General features: G+C 44.0%; 1 protein-coding gene across 4 annotated transcripts in view; it reads right to left on the bottom strand.

Annotated features, from left to right (window-relative positions):
* Window positions 1-18285, bottom strand: part of PDLIM1 (PDZ and LIM domain 1) — a 47527-nt gene that overhangs the window by 23496 nt on the left and 5746 nt on the right. For 3 of the 4 annotated variants that reach the window (XM_072805971.1, XM_072805973.1, XM_072805974.1), the window contains 2 exons: window positions 6901-7052; window positions 4591-4675 (listed from right to left, as the gene is read on the bottom strand). In XM_072805971.1, coding sequence (XP_072662072.1) covers window positions 4591-4675; window positions 6901-7052 — 237 coding nt within the window. Of the gene's footprint in view, window positions 1-4590; window positions 4676-6900; window positions 7053-16032; window positions 16121-18285 lie in introns of those variants that run through there. The other variant, XM_072805972.1, reaches the window with a different exon arrangement.

The raw sequence follows: 18285 nt of genomic DNA, 5'->3' as shown, positions 1-18285 counted from the left end.
AGGCGCTTGGTGCACACCCCTCGAGGGACAGTGCAGGCTGAATGCAGAAAGAAAGAAAGGTGTTCTGATGAGCTACAGTGGCCCTGGGTCGCACACCAGCTCCGGCTTCTCCTTTTTCCCTGGGGCCCAGTCAGGCCTGATCTGCAGCTGGGCACCCGTGGGCACGACACCCCCAGGTGCCTTGGGCTGTCATGATTCAAGCTGGAGCTGATACACCCTTTCAGGGCACATTCCAGAGGGATTACGGTACAAGGAGGAGAAGAACAGGCAGTCGCTTGGGTCAGTGTGGAGCAGGAAACGATAAAATGTGGAAACAAATTAGCTAGGATCCAGTGGGTCAGACAAGCAAGATAAGAAGCCTGTGAGGCCACCGGGCAAAGCAGCTGCTGAGATGACAGAGGTGGCTTGGTGCTCTGGCAGGAAGGGGTAGAAGGAGCTCAGGGTCTGTGGTTGCTTGCAGGAGAAGGCCACGGCTCGGCTGGGCAGGCAGAGGCTGGAGCTAGAGGCTGGAGCTACCGGTTAGAGGGGCACGTCCAGGAGCTCCTTGCACCCGGCCCCTCCCAGAACGTGAGCCGGTGCCCTCCACCCCTCCCCGGGCTGCCAGGAGCCCTGGGTAATTCCTGCCACTACAACAGCCCAGAGCTTCTTTGCAAACACTTACACACACACTTTTTAAACTAACATTCCTGTTCTTAAAAATCATGGCTTTTCTGACAATCCAACTGGAAAGATGCTTTTTCCGCACAAATATTCTGGACCAACCCGACTACACGGACGGTGCAGCTATTAAACTCAACATGCACCATGTTTTCTGTGTTCCCCGATACAGAACTTTCCTGAACCCTGTTCTCTTTCTTAACACCGAGGCCCATAACAACTGGCCCCCAAAGAGTTCTGGTCTTCTGTTGCTCTTCCTTTTTTTTTCCCTCTCTCTTTTTTGCCAAAACTTCAAGTCTTTTGTACCTTCTTAAAAACACTATGATGAAAAGTAATGGCCTACTTCACAATGTACTGATTTAAAATAAAAGACCACAAGAAAATATTTTGATTGCAATCTCTTTTTCACTAGTCAGATAGGCTTCCTTTTTAACCAGTTGGAAACAGTGAGGTTTTAATGTAGAAATGAAGGCTGAGTTCACTTTGTCCACCTTGGACAAAAGCAAAGTACACACAGATCCTTCATAAAGGGGGAGGTCTAATTAGTTAGGAGAGTAACTTCAGCAGTAACCAAAGCATGGTTAAGTGAATTTTACGGAATGACAACCCCTGAGGAATAGTCATTAACAGCAGGGGATTTGTAGATCAGCGGTGGATTTGTAGATTGGTGGTGGCTTCGGGACTTTGGTGCATGCACGTCAGGGCAGCGTGGGATAGACACACAGACACAGCCATAGTCGCAGTTCTATTCTCTCTCTCTGCAGCAGTTCCTCAGAGCAGGATGCTGAGCACCAAGGAAGATTCCAAGGAAGATTCCTATTTTTCTGTCTCCACTCAATTTTCCCATCACTTCCTGTTTGGCTTTGGGCAAGTTCTAGCTCTCTGAACCCATTTCTTTTTTTTTTTTTTTTTTTTTTAATTTTTTAAATTTATTTATGATAGTCACAGAGAGAGAGAGAGAGAGGCAGAGACACAGGCAGAGGGAGAAGCAGGCTCCATGCACCGGGAGCCTGATGTGGGATTCGATCCCGGGTCTCCAGGATCGCGCCCTGGGCCAAAGGCAGGCGCCAAACCGCTGCGCCACCCAGGGATCCCTCTGAACCCATTTCTCATCTTTACAATGAAGTAAATAAAACCTTGTCCATAAGGACTTGGTGTGACATACTAGCATACCAAGCACAGTGACTGGCACGTAGCAGACATTCAACCAGTGTTGGGTCCCTTCTCCCTCCCTAGAAACACCTTTTCAATTAGAACGGACGTCAACAGAAAATTATCCCAGTTGGAAATTCTGAGTTTTCACTTTATAGAGAATCTTCTGAGAATGTATCTGTTTTGTACATAAAAGGAATATCTCTAACCCCATGTGAATACTGGTCTGTCCAGAAGTCAGGCGGTTAATTCAGGGCCTGCCTTTGGGAAGGATGATGTAATTGTTTGGGCTTTGTATTTATCAGTCTCCAAGGAAACTCAATAATGAGGAAATATAAACTAGGTGTGTAACTACTCTGACCTCAGATAAGCTGGGGTGGTGGTTGGCATTACATGAACTAACAGATCTTTTAATTATAGATGAACTCTGCTCTTACTCATTCCTTTATTTTAGAATGACTGGAAGTGGAAGGTTTTGGAAAAAGGAGAGTGGGAAGTTTTTCATAGGAATGAAGAATTACTGGAATCAAAAGAAAAATATACTCAAGTTAGATGCTAAAGTATTTGTAAAGAATTTTTTAAATTCTTTTTTTTTAAAGAAGGGAAATACCTTTCAAAATATGAATACAGGGACCAGATTATATGTTTATGATGAAAACCCAAGCATAAGACATATAAAAAGTATTAACTGAAACATTAAGTATTACCTTATTTAAGCGAAGATAAGATTTTAGGTAGACCAAATTAAAACAAAATCATTCCTTATGTATTATAAAATGTATGAGAACATAACACATTAAAACTTAACATTTACAGTAAATTCAGTGAAGTAGCTAAGAAAGAACTCCTTGGGAAATTGGAATTAATGGTGACATGTTTAAAATCAGTTTGCATGAGGTGTGCCTGGCTGGCTCAGTTGTAAAAGTGTGTGACTCTTGATCTCGGGGTTGTGAGTTTGAGCCCCATGTTGGGTGTAGACCTTATTATAAAATAAATAAACTTTCAAAAAATAATAAAAAAATAAAATTAGTTTGTACAACTGCTGGTTTATAGGCTGAGTGCCATTCTATCAGCTTTCCTTACAGAGCTATACGGAAAAACATGTTTATGCCAGTTTTGAAATGCCAGATGCAAAATGGTCCTTAATATAACTCTTAGGATTTCCTGAGTATGACTTTTATGTATTACTGAAAAAAATGTTGTGTAACTACATTTCAGAAATTTTAACAGATACCTTTGAGAAAACTGGACTTATAAACAACTACTCAATTTATTCACACAATACACTCCATGATTTCGTTTTCTTTTTTTCCATCAGTTCATTTTTTTTTTAAATTTTATTTATTCATTCATGAGGTACACAGAGAGAGAAGAAAGGCAGAGAGACAGGCAGAGGGAGAAGCAGGCCCTATGCAGGGAGCCTGACATGGGACTCAATCCTGGGTCTCCAGGATCAGGCCCTGGGCCGAAGGCGGCACTAAACCGCTGAGCCACCCGGGCTGCCCATGAGTTCATTTTCATAGAAGTTTCCGTCATGTATAAAGGATAGCTAGCTATGTGTTATCTTTTTATTTTATCTTGACTTACCATAAAAAGTCATATCCCACATTTAGAAAAAAAAAGTTAAAATTCAAATCTTCAAATGGGGTTAAATGTATAACAACAATCACAAACCACCCTAAGAGTAGTTTCTGTTTTTTGTTTTTTTATGATTTTATGTATTTACTCATGAGATAGAGTAATTACACAGAGAGAGGAGCCTGATGCAGGACTCAATCCCAGGACCCCGGGATCACAACCTGAGCCAAAGGCAGACACTCAACCTCTGAGCCACCCACATGCCCCTAAGAGTAGTTTTTAAAAGCCAATTTATCAATTTATTAACTTTAACTTTAACTTTTTGTTTGTCTGTTTTTAAATAATCTCTACACCCAACATGGGGCTTGAACTCATAGCCCTGAGGTCAAGAGTCAAGTGCTCCACTGACTGAGTCAGCCAGGCTCTCCTCTTTATTGACTTATCATTAACAATTCATTCATGTATCCAAGACACACTTTGTAAAAGGGAGACAGGTCAGACATGAGGAATTTTGCAAAAATGTTCTAAACATTCTGAAGTTTCTTTCCCCCTTATTTCAAAAGAATACCCATTCGTTGTAGATAATGTAGAAGATACAATTAAGGAAGAAAGAAAGAAAATCACTTTTGATCTAACTACTGAGATTTGTTTACGGGATCTTCAGATAGTCTACTTTGCTCAGAAATTCTATCTGGCTGACAAGCCGTACACTGACTGCCTACCGCATTGTCAGTCTGAACTGCCACTTTATTTTGTGATTTTAGGGTCTCGCTTCTACAAAGAGGAGAGAGTCCACTGGAAGGCTCAGGACAACCAGAGAGTGGGGCCCAGGGAGGAGAGGCAGGCCTCAGGACCTACCCTGGTCTTCTCCCTGGTATGATGGGCAGGTCGCTGAAGCCCACCGGGAGCCGAGCCAGCTCCTTTATTTCACTGCTGTCCTGCCACCCTGTTCGGCGCAGGAAGGCTTCGGCCCACTTCCTGTATCACTTCCTACACTCAGGCGTCACTGCCCTGGGGCTTTCCAGCGCCATCCTCCCGCTCCTTACGGGAAGAAGGGAGGGAACCGGAGCCAGGTCCCTGCGGCGTCAGCGGGGGGCTCTCGGGGCCTCAGCCTCGCCCAGGCCTTCAGGACAGGAGACATGGGAGCGCGCTAAGCCGTGTCAAAGGGGAGACGGCAGGCTGGGCGGGCGATCGAGTACTTACTTGGGGTTCCGAGGCCAAATTCATCTTGTACGGATGACGTTTCCCTTCCTCTGTCACCAGGGGAGACCAGATTTTTTGTTCAGATCTGTGACAGATTGACAACGTGGTTGTTTCATCCATGTTAAATAACATATCCTGAAGTCAAGAAAATGTGCCCTCTTGCCTGACCCCCGCCTCCAAACCAGCACTCGGCCGCCCCCCCTCCACGCGCCCCCAGCAGGTCTTTCCAAAGCACCAACCTGATGACATCTCGTCTGACGGCTGCCCGGCGGCCCGCACCAGCCCCCAAGGACTTTCCCTGTGGCCCGGACCTCTCCCAGCTCACCTGCTCTTACTACCCTCCGCCTTGCTCCTGGGCAGCCTCGTGCCGTCCCACCTCTATCAGGACGAAACGAGCTTCTCCTCTACCTCTCCCAGGGTTCTTGAGCCATACCACATAACCAACTTATTTGTGAATAACAGGTCACCACGCTGGCCCAAATAAAAGCAATGCCTCCCATCTTGAGCCGGAAAGGGTTTTTTTGTACTGATCACACAGCAACAACCTTAGTCTGGTCCCGGCTTTCAATAGTGTAGTTCTTTCCTCTCTGAGAAAAAGAACATTTATCCTGTATGGTCAGAGTGCCAAGCACGGTGCTGGACCGATACAAGATATACCTGTTGAATTCACTGGCAAATGAAAAAAAAAAGAATGAATGAATGAATGTCTTGGAAAGCACTTGGACTGAGGTAGAAAGGGAGATGAGAATGAGGGACAAATGTGCTTTTGAGGGGACAGGAAAAAAATGGTGCAAGGCAACTGGCTGGCTCAGTAGGTAGAGCACGTGACTCTTGATCTCAGGGTCATGAGTTCAAGTCCCATGTTGGGTGTAGAGCCTACTTATTTAAAAAAAAAAAAAAAAAAAAAGGTGCACCTTCTATGGGACCAGGGCTCTGAAGTATACAAAATATCCTGACCTCTTCCCCTACATTTGGTCTCCCTGTCAGTCCTGTGGCACAAGGTAGAAAAAGCGATAAAACCTATTTCATAGATAACCTGAGCAAATGTTCACAATGAAGAACAGTAGAAGCAGGGATCCCTGGGTGGCTCAGCAGTTTCGCACCTGCCTTTGGCCCAGGGCACGATCCTGGGGTCCCGGGATCGAGTGCCGCATCGGGTTCCCGGCATGGAGCCTGCTTTTCCCTCTGCCTGTCTCTGCCTCTTTTTCTCTCTCTATGTCTATCATAAATAAATAAAAACAAATCTTTAAAAAAAAAAACAAACAGTAGAAGTTAAGGTTAATGCCATTAAGCAGCAGGTTAACAGCACTCTTAGATGGCTCAGTTGGATGAGCATCTGCCTTCACATCAGGTCATGATCCCAGGGGCCTAGGATCAAACCTCACATTGGGTTCCCCCTTAGCAGAGAATCTGCTTCTCTCTCTGCCCTTCCTCCTGCTCAGGCTTTCTCTTAAATAAATAAATAAAGTCTTTTTTTAAAAACCCACAACCAAACAGCAGGTTAACAGAAGATCAGAATGAAGAGTATGGACTTGATTCAACAGGAAAGAGGGAGCCAGTAAGGGTTAAACCGAAGCTCTCCTGAAATCATGCCCGTGTAGGACCCCTCCCAAGACCTCACCCCGTCACAATTCCCAGGGCCCTCTCCTCACATGGCAACCCCCTGAGAACATCCAACTCTCCCTCTCTGTAGCACACAGAAGCTCACAGGCAGCATTTTGTGTAAGCTGTTGCTGACATCTTTCTCTGCGACTATAACCTGTTGGCATGGTACCCCTGCTTGGTGTGGGGTGGCATAGGCAGCACCCTCAGGAGATTCCCAATGGTTTCCAGGAAGAAATTTTCATTTATTTAAGCTAATACTTTTTAAAAAAGATTTTATTCATTTATTCATGAAAGACACAGAGAGAGAGAGAGGCAAAGACATAGGCAGAAGGAGAAGCAAGGAGCCCGATGCAAGACTCGATCCCAGGATCCCGGGATCACGTCCTTCGCCAAAGGCAGACACTCAACTGCTGAGCCACCCACACATCCCTCACCTAACAATACTTAACTGATTTTACTTCCCCAAAGCTTTGGCTGGTTGTGTTGAAGCAAGTGAAAATGCAGAGCTCCTAGAGAACGACACCCACTCTTGGTCCAACTAGAAGCAGCACTGGGAAAATGTGAGAGGAAAATGAGCAACCTGAGGAAATTCCACTCCTACAGACCTGCCAGCCTGTCCGAGGCACACATGGCACTGGACTGGGGGTGGCAACCTTGCCCATACACAGCCTCCAGCGGGTGGCTGAGCACTTCCATGGGCCTCACCTGGTGACTGTGAGGGTCATGTTGTCCGTGCAGCCCTTGATTTTGTTCTGAGCTTCCAGGTGTGTCATACCACTGGTATTTTCCCCATCGATGGCTGTGATTACATCTCCGATACATAAGTTAGCTGCCGCAGCCTTGCTTCCGGGAGTGACCTAGAAAAAACGAAAGAGCAGGTTAGTGCCTCTTTGCCACCAAGGAAACCACTGAGGAAGTCACTACTGGGTGAAGTATTCGCTCATGTGGATCAGAGCATTTGAAAAACAAGAGGGCTGAAATCATACTTTTCAATAATAACAACCCTTTACATCCACATCATTATGGGTCACAGAGCCCCATATACCCTGTCTATATATCCTGTCATCAGATCCTCAGGACAACCTTCTAAGAAAGGACACATACATTAGAGACTAGGACACTGAGGCTCAGAAAAATCTGTGATGTACTTGGGATCATCCAACTAGTACATCACTGTATTACTAGCCATCCAACTAGTATATTTACAGAGCCAGAACCCAACCCTGAAGCCAGACCCAAAGTTCTTCTGGCTGAACTTCACTGCTTCCTTAAAATAAGTTACCAAGTACATTAAAGACACACATACATATAGAGAACATTATGTACAGCAACAGCCTATTTCTAGAAAAATCTTAATACATTATTTATGCACAGAAAAAATTGGAACACTGCAAACTGTTCACAGTTATATATTTCTGTAATGTTTTTGTTTTTTACAATAATCTTGGATTACTCTTGTAATTAAAAAAAGGAACAGAAGGATGCCTGGATGGCTCAGTTAGTTGAGCCTTTGACTCTTGATCTCAGGGTCATGAGTTTAAGCCCCATGTTGACCTCCACACTGGGCCTGCAGCCTCCTTAAAAAAAAAAAAGCGATAAAGAATATTTTAAAAGGTGGTAATATGGTCCATTTCCTCTCACCCAAGAGGTTGATTATGACTAGGATCATCCCCTATAGGTGGCTGGTTTTCTGCAGGCCAAATCTTCCAAACTAGCCATTCCAAATTTATGGGCTACCAATGCTTGGGGAAAGCCAGTCCATTACTACAGTGAGCCATCAAATCCATCTGCCAGCTGAGCATGACACATGGATGGAATAAATATCATGCTTCACACACAGATGTGCAGCTATTTTTCAAGTGAATTACAGAGGATATTGTAATGAATGAGGCACAAACTCATTCTGCAGTAGTACTAACCACAGAGCAATATTTTGAGACTAGGTATTTTCTAAACCAAGGTATACTAAAAATACTACTATTGTCCCAGTATTGGTCCATGACTTTGATATTAAAAGACCTTCCTTGGGATGCCTGGGTGGCTCAGGGGTTGAGCATCTGTGCCTTTAGCTCAGGGCATGATCCTGGGATCGAGTCTTGCATAGGGCTCCTCATGGGGAGCCTGCTTCTTCCTCTGCCTATGTCTCTGCCTCTCTGTCTCTCATGAATAAATAAAATCTAAAAAAAAAAAAAAACTTAAAAAAAAAAAAAAAAAAGAACTTCCTTGATGGGACTGCAAGAACTCCAGGTGCAGAATGGTGGCAACACACACATACAGACCCCCAGCACTCACAGGGTCCTAGTCCCCGCCCCTACACCCCCACATCCCCACCCAATGCCTATCCCCACCCCACCCCCACCTCCACTCTGGAGTCAACTGTAGAAGATCTTGTGAACACCTGAGTGTCTCCACAAGGCTGAACCATGAGTAAGAAGCCCCCTGAGGCACCAAACTAGAACACAAGGTCTTACACCCTAGGCCTCCATATCTGATGCAGTTTTCAGCAGCCATGGTTTCTAATCAGCCCTTGTGAATCTGAAAATTTGTCTGCCCTTTGCGCTGTGGTATCTCCAGGGACTGGCCCCTTCTGAGGCAGCTGCTGTGATGCTGCTGTCATGGTCCATACCCCCTTCCCCCACCACCAGCTCCTTGACCCCATAAAGTAAAGGGTGGATGGCTTGATACTTGGGGGTCTCTTCCGGTTCACATATGCTATGACTTTATCAGGCAAAATTCTTCTGGAATGTAGCAGGATGTGGAAGCCAGAGCAGAGATCTTGACCTCCTAACCTCCCTTTCTGGCTTTCCCATCATCTGTTTACCAGAGATCTGTCTTTGCAAAAAGCCCTTGGGGTGCCTGGCTGGCTCAGCTGGTGGAACATGTGACTCTTAATCTCAGGGCTGTGAGTTCAAGCCCCACGTTGGGTGTAGAGATTACTTAAAAATGAAATCTTTAAAGAGGCGCTGGGGTGGCTCAGTTGGTTAAGCGTCTGCCTTCAGCTCAGGTCATGATCCCAGGGTCGTGGGATCCAGCCTTGTGTCTGACTCCATGTTCAGCAGGGAGTCTGCTTTTCCCTCCCCCTCTGCCCCTTCCCTCTCCTGTGCTCTCTTTCCCTCAAATAAATAAAATCTTAAAAATAAAATAAAAAATAAAATCTTTAAAATACACAATATATAAACAAAAAGCAAGAGCCCCTGATCCAAGGTTCAGACATTCTTCTCATCCAGCCACGGGGAAAAGCTCTTCTATCTAGGCAAGGGCAGGCTGCTCTCCCCAAGTCCATATGGCAGAGTCGGTCCCTGGATGAACCTGAAAACAAATTCATTTTCTGCCCCTCTTCCTGAGAAGACTGATCTGGTGCAACTTCATGTTTATTTCACTTTTTTAAAAATCAAGAACCAGGGATCCCTGGGTGGCGCAGCGGTTTGGCGCCTGCCTTTGGCCCAGGGCGCGATCCTGGAGACCCAGGATCGAATCCCACATCGGGCTCCCGGTGCATGGAGCCTGCTTCTCCCTCTGCCTATGTCTCTGCCTCTCTCTCTCTCTCTCTCTCTCTCTCTCTGTGTGACTATCATAAATAAATTTAAAAAATCAAAAAAAAAATCAAGAACCATATATACCCTCTTGTTTTAAAAATGGTCCTAGATGGGGCACCTGGCTGGCTCAGTTGGTAGAGCATGCAAGCCCTGATCTCAAGGTCATGAGTTCAAGCCCCATGTTGGGCGTAGAGCTTTACTTAAAAAATAAAATATAGGGATCCCTGGGTGGCGCAGCGGTTTAGCGCCTGCCTTTGGCCCAGGGCGCGATCCTGGAGACCCGGGATCAAATCCCACGTCGGGCTCCCGGTGCATGGAGCCTGCTTCTCCCTCTGCCTATGTCTCTGCCTCTCTCTCTCTCACTGTGTGCCTATCATAAATAAATAAAAATTAAAAAAATTATTTAAAAAAATAATAATAAAATAAAATATAAATAAATAAAATTTTAAAAAGACCTTGAAGCATTACTCTGGGACTTTAATAATTCTGTTGGCAAATTCTGTCTCCGGAGACAGCAGCCTGATGGAATCCATCTATCATGAAATCTAATAGTGTGAAATCGATTAGTATGAAATCTAATAGCATTAAAAAGTCCCCTTAGGATAAAATCCAAAATCATTAACAAGCCCATGCTTCCTTCCTCACCTTCCTCATGCCACCATCCTCCCCATCCTCTAACAAAGCTCTAGCTATAGCCCTCCATAGTTCTTTCCCACTGCAGGGTCTTAGCACCTACTATAACTTCTGCCTCATTAACCTTGACTCTTCCTCCAGGTCACATGTAAATGACCATTCTCAGGCCTTTCCTGACCTCCAATCCAAGGTAGATCCTCGCCTTCCTTTTAACACACTGTTCTTCTTCATGACACTTGTCACATTATGTTTACAAATCTATTTTGTGGGTTTATTTATTTAATGTCTCAGGGCCCATTTACTAAACAGTACGGTGTGGGAGGGCAGGACTTTGCCCTTTGCACTGTGTTATCGATAGTAGATGCTCAATAAATATTTGTCCAATGAATGACTGAATCTAAAATATCTAGTGTTGTTAAATATATTATCATGCTGCTTCATTATACTCTTTCAGGAATGACTATTTCAAAAGGAATCAAATAATCATTTCCCTCAACATCACTATCCTGGAAGGTGACCACCCACAAAACTAAAATGATGAGACAAGGGTAGTGGGGGAGGGAAAAGCTTGAAAAAATAAAAATAGAAGTTTCTTTTCCTTTCATATGCTCAGCTGCTAAGAACTCTGAAATTTCCAGCATTGATTCAAACTGTCTTGTGTGAGACGCAATTCTGTTAAGTACATCATCCTGACATGTCCTAGACAAGCTAGAACCAGCCTTAAGAGTCCCAAGCTGGAGTAACCGAAGCCTGGCCATCCCATTTTTTGGTCTGATTTTTTCTTTCTTTCTTTCTTTTCTTTCTTCCTTCCTTTTCTTTTTCTTCCTTCCTTCCTTCCTTCCTTCCTTCCTTTCTTTCTTTCTTGACAAAAGGATGGGAAGTCAAAGTTAGTCTCAGAAAGTTACAAGACAATATCATCAGCTGGGACTCAAATGGAATGACACAGAAACAGATGAAGTTCACATTCTCTGAGCCATCTACTATTGGGGGAAAAAATGAATTTAAACAATCCTAAAGCTCTTTTCCATACAATCTCATTTTGATGACCTTACCACCAACATATAAGATAACTTCACAGATAAGGAAACAGATTCAGAGAAGCTGTGACTGGTTCAAGTGCTCACAGCTAAAGACTTGAGCCTGAACTTGAAACCACATGCCCTCATTCCAAATCCCTTTCCCTTTCTGTTTACCAAGCAGATGCTCCCAATCTAACTGACAGAGCCAAAGAGAAATCCAAATTTAAAGCCACACCTCTGTCTCCTCTGCTGTGGCCTTCCACTGGAGGAACTGGCGTCACAACCCCCTGCCGCTGGCTAGGTGTCTCCGCATAGCAGGACAATCATCTCAACTGGCCTCTACAGGGCGGGGCCCAGTAACCCCACCCTACTAAAATACCCAAATCAGAACACAACCCTGGAAGGGTCTCTAAGAAAGAGAAGAGCCCTGGTTCTCCAACACTGGTTAGTCCCTATCCTGAACAGTGGGCTCTGAGCCTCATGACATATAACTGTTATAATCATAATCAATCATAATCACGGCTGTCAGTTACAAAGTGCTTCTTACGTGCCAGGCACAGTTTAAGTATTTAAAGGCGAGGCTTCACTTACCACTCCTCACACGGTGCTGGCGAGGGCCTGTATCATTACAGATGAGGCAGTGAAGCAGCAGAGGTTAAAGCCCTCTGCATGAGGCTACACAGCTGGGGGGCTCCATCCACTTAACCCAGGATCCCACACTGTCTGGTTTAATGTCCTCCCGACCGTCAAGTGCCATTAGAACCAGCTCATAATGGAGCCAGCTTCAGTTCTGGATGTCCCTCCAAAGAAATAGATCCATTAGATCAATGAACATCCTTGAAAACTCTCTCGTTTGGCTCTATTCCCCAGAGACCATACAACATAACTCTTGCTGCGTGAGAAAAAATGGGTTTAGGCATGATAATTTCCACTAACGAACAACCTGCCATTTTCTGCAGAATTGACTCAGGTCTCTCTCGCCCTTCCAGGCCCCCAAGGCAGACACTTTGCTCAGTGGCCAACCTGGACAACCACCCTGTACTGCAGAACTGAATGTACTGCATACCCTCTGGCCATAAGTGAACCGATACTCTTGCTCCTCTGTGATAACGGCAGGTTTCTATTTTATCCCTCCTCTGTTCTTTCTTGTTCTTCCTCATTTTCTCTTTCTTGTTCTTTCATTTACCAGCCATTCCTTAAGTACATTCTGAAAGAGAATGTAGCTTGTTGATTAAGATGTGGCTTCTGGGGCAGCCCGGGCGGCTCAGCAGTTTAGCGCCACCTGCAGCCCGGGGTTTGATCCTAGAGTCCTGGGATTGAGTCCCAGGTCGGGCTCCCTGCATGGAGCCCGCTTCTCCCTCTGCCTGTGTCTCTGCCTCTCTCTCTCGGTGTCTCTTATGAATAAATAAAAATTTTAAAAAATTATTTTAAAAAAGATGTGGCTTCTGGAGACAGACGGCCAGGGTTCGAGTCCTGTCTCTGCCAGTTGTGAGCTAAGTGTCCCTGGGCAGGATGTTTCACCTCTTCTCATCTAGGAAACAGGAGTGATAACAGTCCTGGCATCGGAAGGCTGTTAGGAGGATTACATGAAATGATTCAGGCAGAGTACAATGTCAAGCTCTAGAAACACAAGCTACTGTTTATAGATTCTGGGAACCACACAAGGCACTGAAACAAAGGCCTGAAAAGGATGGTGCCTACCATCAAGGTGTGCACAATCTCCTAGGGGAGACAGGCATGTACCATGGCTGGTAAGTGCTGTGATGGCAAAAGCAAGAGGCTGTGGGAACCTAAAGATAGAATCAGGGAAGACTCCCAAGAGAAGGTGTTGCTTAAAACCGTGTAAAGGCACTAGAGGATGTGGGGAATAGTGTGCCCCGTGTGGATAAAACACAGGAAGTAAAGGGAGAGAAGGGATGAGGCTGTAAGGACTCTGCAAGATTGTACTTTGACAAACAATGGAAAACTTGCCAATATTTACATATTGGTAAATTTCACTGAAACCCCTACATTCTCAGCCTCTTGTGAAAAATCAGGCAATTCTGCACCCAAATAATCAGCACAGGCTGAGGAGCCTCTGCCCTCTTAGGTAAGGCATAGGCTCTTCATTTAGCACAGTCCCCACCACATTGTACTGCCCCTGACAGTACGGGAACGGGAACGTTGTACCAGTTGGCATTGATCATCAGAAAATTCACAGCTGGATGTAGTGTGCAATTACAGAAACCACTAACCACTCCTGCAGCTATTAATTTAATTTTCTTATGACCTCACCCTCCAGCCAAAACTCATTTGTATTGCTTTCTGACCCCTTCATGCAAATGTCCCTGTGACCACTGGCTTAGTTTTAAAATTATGTAAAGCAAAATTAAATGGAGAAATGTTTTATAACTAGGACCATGAGATATCCTGGTATGCCCAGGACACTAACCTATTTTCCCAGCTTCATTATGAAAGGCACCCCATTTCACTTTTACCAATCTTCCAGTCTGGATGATAAACTGAATTATAGGCCCTTTTGACAGAGAGGGGATTTTAGCCAACTATTTGTCAAATAGTTTAAACAGTTTTGTGCAGAGCCTTTTTTCCCTAAGGGAAAAATTATCTCTATTCAGGTTTTTACCCGTGGACAGGAATATAGGGCAACTTCCTGAATGTTCACAGGACACTGTTAACCTTGCCCCCTTGGAATTGGCCTCTACACTTCAAGCTAGAAATGGACCCAACTCACCAGTAATTCAGGAGAACTCTGATATTTGCAAGGATGAAGCAACTGTTCCCAAGCGGGTCAGTCATCAGATCCCCTGGAGTTTTTAAAAATATAAATAGATCTCTCCATCCCACCTCAAATCTGCTGAAGAGGTTCTACACAGATGCCAGGAACCTATCTATTTTGTAAAGCTTCCCAGAAAATGCTGAAGCTCTCCAGGTTTGGAAACATTCAGAAGGATGGTGACTACCCTGAAGCTCTCTCCCTGAATGAAGTTGTAAGATAAAAATACTTAGACTCTAAAATCTTAGCTCCTCCAGAAACAACCTCAAGGGCTTACACTCCTATTAAGTGATGTAGAAGGCCCTTGAAAGAAACATTAGAATAGTATTTCTGTATCTTACTAAAATAGAGTAAAAAAAAAAAGTATATATATATATGTGTGTGTATGTGTGTGTGTGTGTGTGTGTGTGAACAATATGATAGGGGCTGACATATATATATATGAATATATATGTATATTATGTGTATATGCCCCCTATATATACATATATATGTTGTATGTATATGGCCCCATACACATACATGTGTGTGTATATATATATGCACATGTGTATATATATGATCAATATCCTTGAAGGTGATATAGAAACTGCAAAGTAGGGCAGCCCCAGTGGCTCAGTGGTTTAGCTCTGCCTTCAGTCCAGGGCGTGATCCTAGAGACCTTGGATCGAGTCCCACGTCAGGGTCCCTGCATGGGGCCTGCTTCTCCCTCTGCCTGTGTCTCTGCCTCTCTCTCTGTGTCTCTCATGAATAAATAAATAAAATTAAAAAAAAAAAAAAAAGAAACTGCAAAGTGTAAAAAGCAATTTCATTCCAGATGTTGAATCACTCAACATGGTTGCTATTTTGCCTTGGTTAGAACCTAACAGCTCAACATGCAATTACAGAAACCACCTGATTTAAAGGTCCTGGCACATTTCTTTCCTTTATTATGTTCCAACTTTTAAAAAATATTATTATGTGTGTTTTTGTGTTGAAATATTGTAAATACGTGTTGTAAATCACCTTAAATTCCTCTTAGGTGCAATAGTATAAATACTGCTACAATTCACCATTATATAAAACAAGACTGGTATAAGGAAAATTGGAATTCAAATTCAATCTCAGTGCCATGTGTCTTTAAGGTCAACCTCCATTGATTTAATGACTGTATCAAAGTAGAAGATAAATTTCTAAATTTCTTTTAGAAATTTAAAAGATTCTGAGCTGGCCAACAGCACAGCACCCAACCCTGCAGTATGCCATTTAGATATGGAATTTGAACTCTCCTGAGTCAGACTTCTGGCTCAATTTGTTTGTGGGCCCAGGCTATGGCACCGACTTTGAAGCTACATTATAGCCACAGAAGCTGTATAAGTTTATACAAGTTCCCCTGAAAATCCCCAAGAATGTTTCAAAACAGTCTTGGTTACTCTATAACCATTTAATTAACAAAAAAAAAAGGGGTAACAGAGTAGGGATCAGGTGCCTGTAGATGAGCTGTGCCTTAGTCCTGCTGAAGCTCACTGTAAAAGGAAGCTACTCACACTAAGGAATGGTGGCAGTTGAGAGTGACTGCTGTCCTAGTCTGAAAGATCAAACATCATTTCTTAGGTAGGAATATAATTAAAAATGACTTTAAAAAAAATGGAACACCCTAATTTGTCAAGAAATCACCAAATCTCTAAAACAAGCCCTTATGAACCCATGTGTTTTTTATTTATTAAGATTTTTAAGTAATCTCTATACCCAACATAGGACTCAAACTCACAACCCTGAGATCACGAGTCACATGCTCTACCAACTAAGTCAGCCAGGTGCCCCACCCCATGTTTTTAAATTGCTCCAATAATTAGCACCCATAACCCAAAGCCCAACCATTGACCAAACACATAACCTTGGGCAAGTTGCACTCTATACTTCAGTTTCTTCATTTATCAAATGAAATTCATAATTAGAATCAACCCCATTAGGTTGTTGGGAGGATTAAGTGACATCATAGGTGTCAAGAATTTAGAACAGTGTCTGGCATGTAATAAGCACTCAATGCACAGATCGCCACTGGTGTTTTTTTTTAATAATACCACTGTATCCTGATGCCTTCTAGATGTTAGCCACAGCACTAGGCTCTCCGTATACGTCATCTTAGTCCTCACCACAGCCTTTGAAAACAAGTACTATTATCCCCACCGTACAAGGGAGGGTGCTAACACAGAGCTAAGAAATGGACAAGACAGTATCTGAACCCGGAGCAAGCTGATTCTGAGATTGCATTTCTCCAAGACATCAAGAGATCTTTAACTCTTGATTTGCTTCAGTAAAAATAAGGCAGAAAGTACAAAACAGGGGCGCCTGGGTGGTTCAGTCAGTTGGGTGTCTGTCTTCAGCTCAGGTCATGACCTCAGGGTCCTGGAATCAAGTCCCGCATCAGGCTCCCCACAGGAACCTGCTTCTCCCTCTCCCTGTGTCTCTGCCTCTGTGTGTCTCTCATGAATAAATACATAAAATCTTAAGAAAAAAAAAAAAAAAAAGCAAAAAAACTGAACTTCCGAAGCCCCCTCCTGCTTTCTTCCCTTCACTAACCTCTGACCCTGACTTCTAACACATGGGTTAATTTTGCCAGTTTCATTTTATGCAAGTGGAATCACATAATATGTACCCTTTTATGTTTGACCTCTTTCAACACAGTGTCTGTCTCATTCATGACATTGTGCATGGTTGCAATTCCTGCAATTGCTGTTGGTGTCTTATACCCTATAACTATACTACCATTTATTTTTCCCTTCTACTGTTGTTAGACACTGAAATTATTTGAGTTTGGGGCTACTGTGAATAGTGCTGGTTTGGAAATTCTTGCCATGTCTTTTGGTGCCCATGTGGACACATTTCTATGGAGTATTTAGCAGAATTGTTGGTCCTAGGGCATGGGTATGTTCAGCTTTAGGAGCATGAGTATCTTTTATAATTTGTTTAAAAAAGAAATGGATATAAATCATTGTAGCACCATCTGAATTTGATCCATCTGATTACCTTTCAGACATCTTTATCTTCTATACGTCATATCTATGTCCTTATCATCTCATGTGGTATATGAGCAGTTATATCTGTAAGAACTAGGTCCTGAGTCCATGGTCAAGTACGCGGGCTCCTTCAAGACTAGAGTTCTTCAGGAAATCATTTTTAATGTTTATCGCATTTACCAAGAAGGCGGTGTACAACACCCATGAAAGTACACTGCAGGCCTCAGTACAGAGGAGTGTTCCAGCTCACCCACGATAAGGCTAACAACAATATCAACAATCACACAGGGTGCTAAGTGCCATACAGAAATTACCTTCTTTTCCCTTAGGGGTTCATGGTATATTTCATTCTGACTTTGGCTTGGCTGAAACTTTCCAGGCCCACTGGCTGGGCAGGCTGGATCTGTCTATCCCTAGTCATCTTCATTTGACACAAAAATTGTCCCCAAATCCCCTCTTACCCACCCTGGCAGCCTTCTCTCTAATCCTTCCAATCCTCTGCACTTCTGTTCTCCACTGTCCACGTGGGCATGGAATCCCACAGCTGGACTGTCAATTCTCGCAGGTGAGGCAATGGCTTCTGGCTTTTCAGGGGATTGGGGAGCAGAGGTACTCTCTGAGATGCTCTGAGCTCCAGGAGCCCCAGGACTGAGGCCACAAAGCAGGTGGAAGGCCACCACAGCTAACCCTCATGGGTACAGCAGGCTCTGGGGTGAGGAGCCCAAGAGAGTCCTCTCTACCTCTCATATTATACCTGCACCATCATTAGCACTTCTTGGAGCAGAGCTGTGTGCCAAGATATCACCAATGAAATACCAACAGTTATGGGTTGTCAAGAGGCAGAATATAGTGGTTAAAGCTGGCCTGGGATCCAGTCTGTCTCACTTCAAATCCCAGCTTGGCAATTTACTGATTGCCCTGTGTATCTGTGTCATGGGTTGTGAGGAGCACAGAAGACAATGCGAGTGCACACATAGCACAGGGAGAGCATTCAAGAAATGTTAGCCGCTAATAAAATGGTTATTACGGGGATAACCTGGGTGGCTCAGCGGTTAACCATCTGCCTTTGGCTCAGGGCATGATCCCGGAGTCTGGGATCGAGTCCCGCATCAGGCTCCCTGTGAGGAACC

The sequence above is a fragment of the Canis lupus genome, chromosome 29, assembly GCF_048164855.1.
Source record: "Canis lupus baileyi chromosome 29, mCanLup2.hap1, whole genome shotgun sequence".
Taxonomy (NCBI): domain Eukaryota; kingdom Metazoa; phylum Chordata; class Mammalia; order Carnivora; family Canidae; genus Canis; species Canis lupus.
The sequence above is the reverse complement of the archived record's forward strand: the minus strand, read 5'-3'. Positions and strand labels throughout refer to the sequence as shown.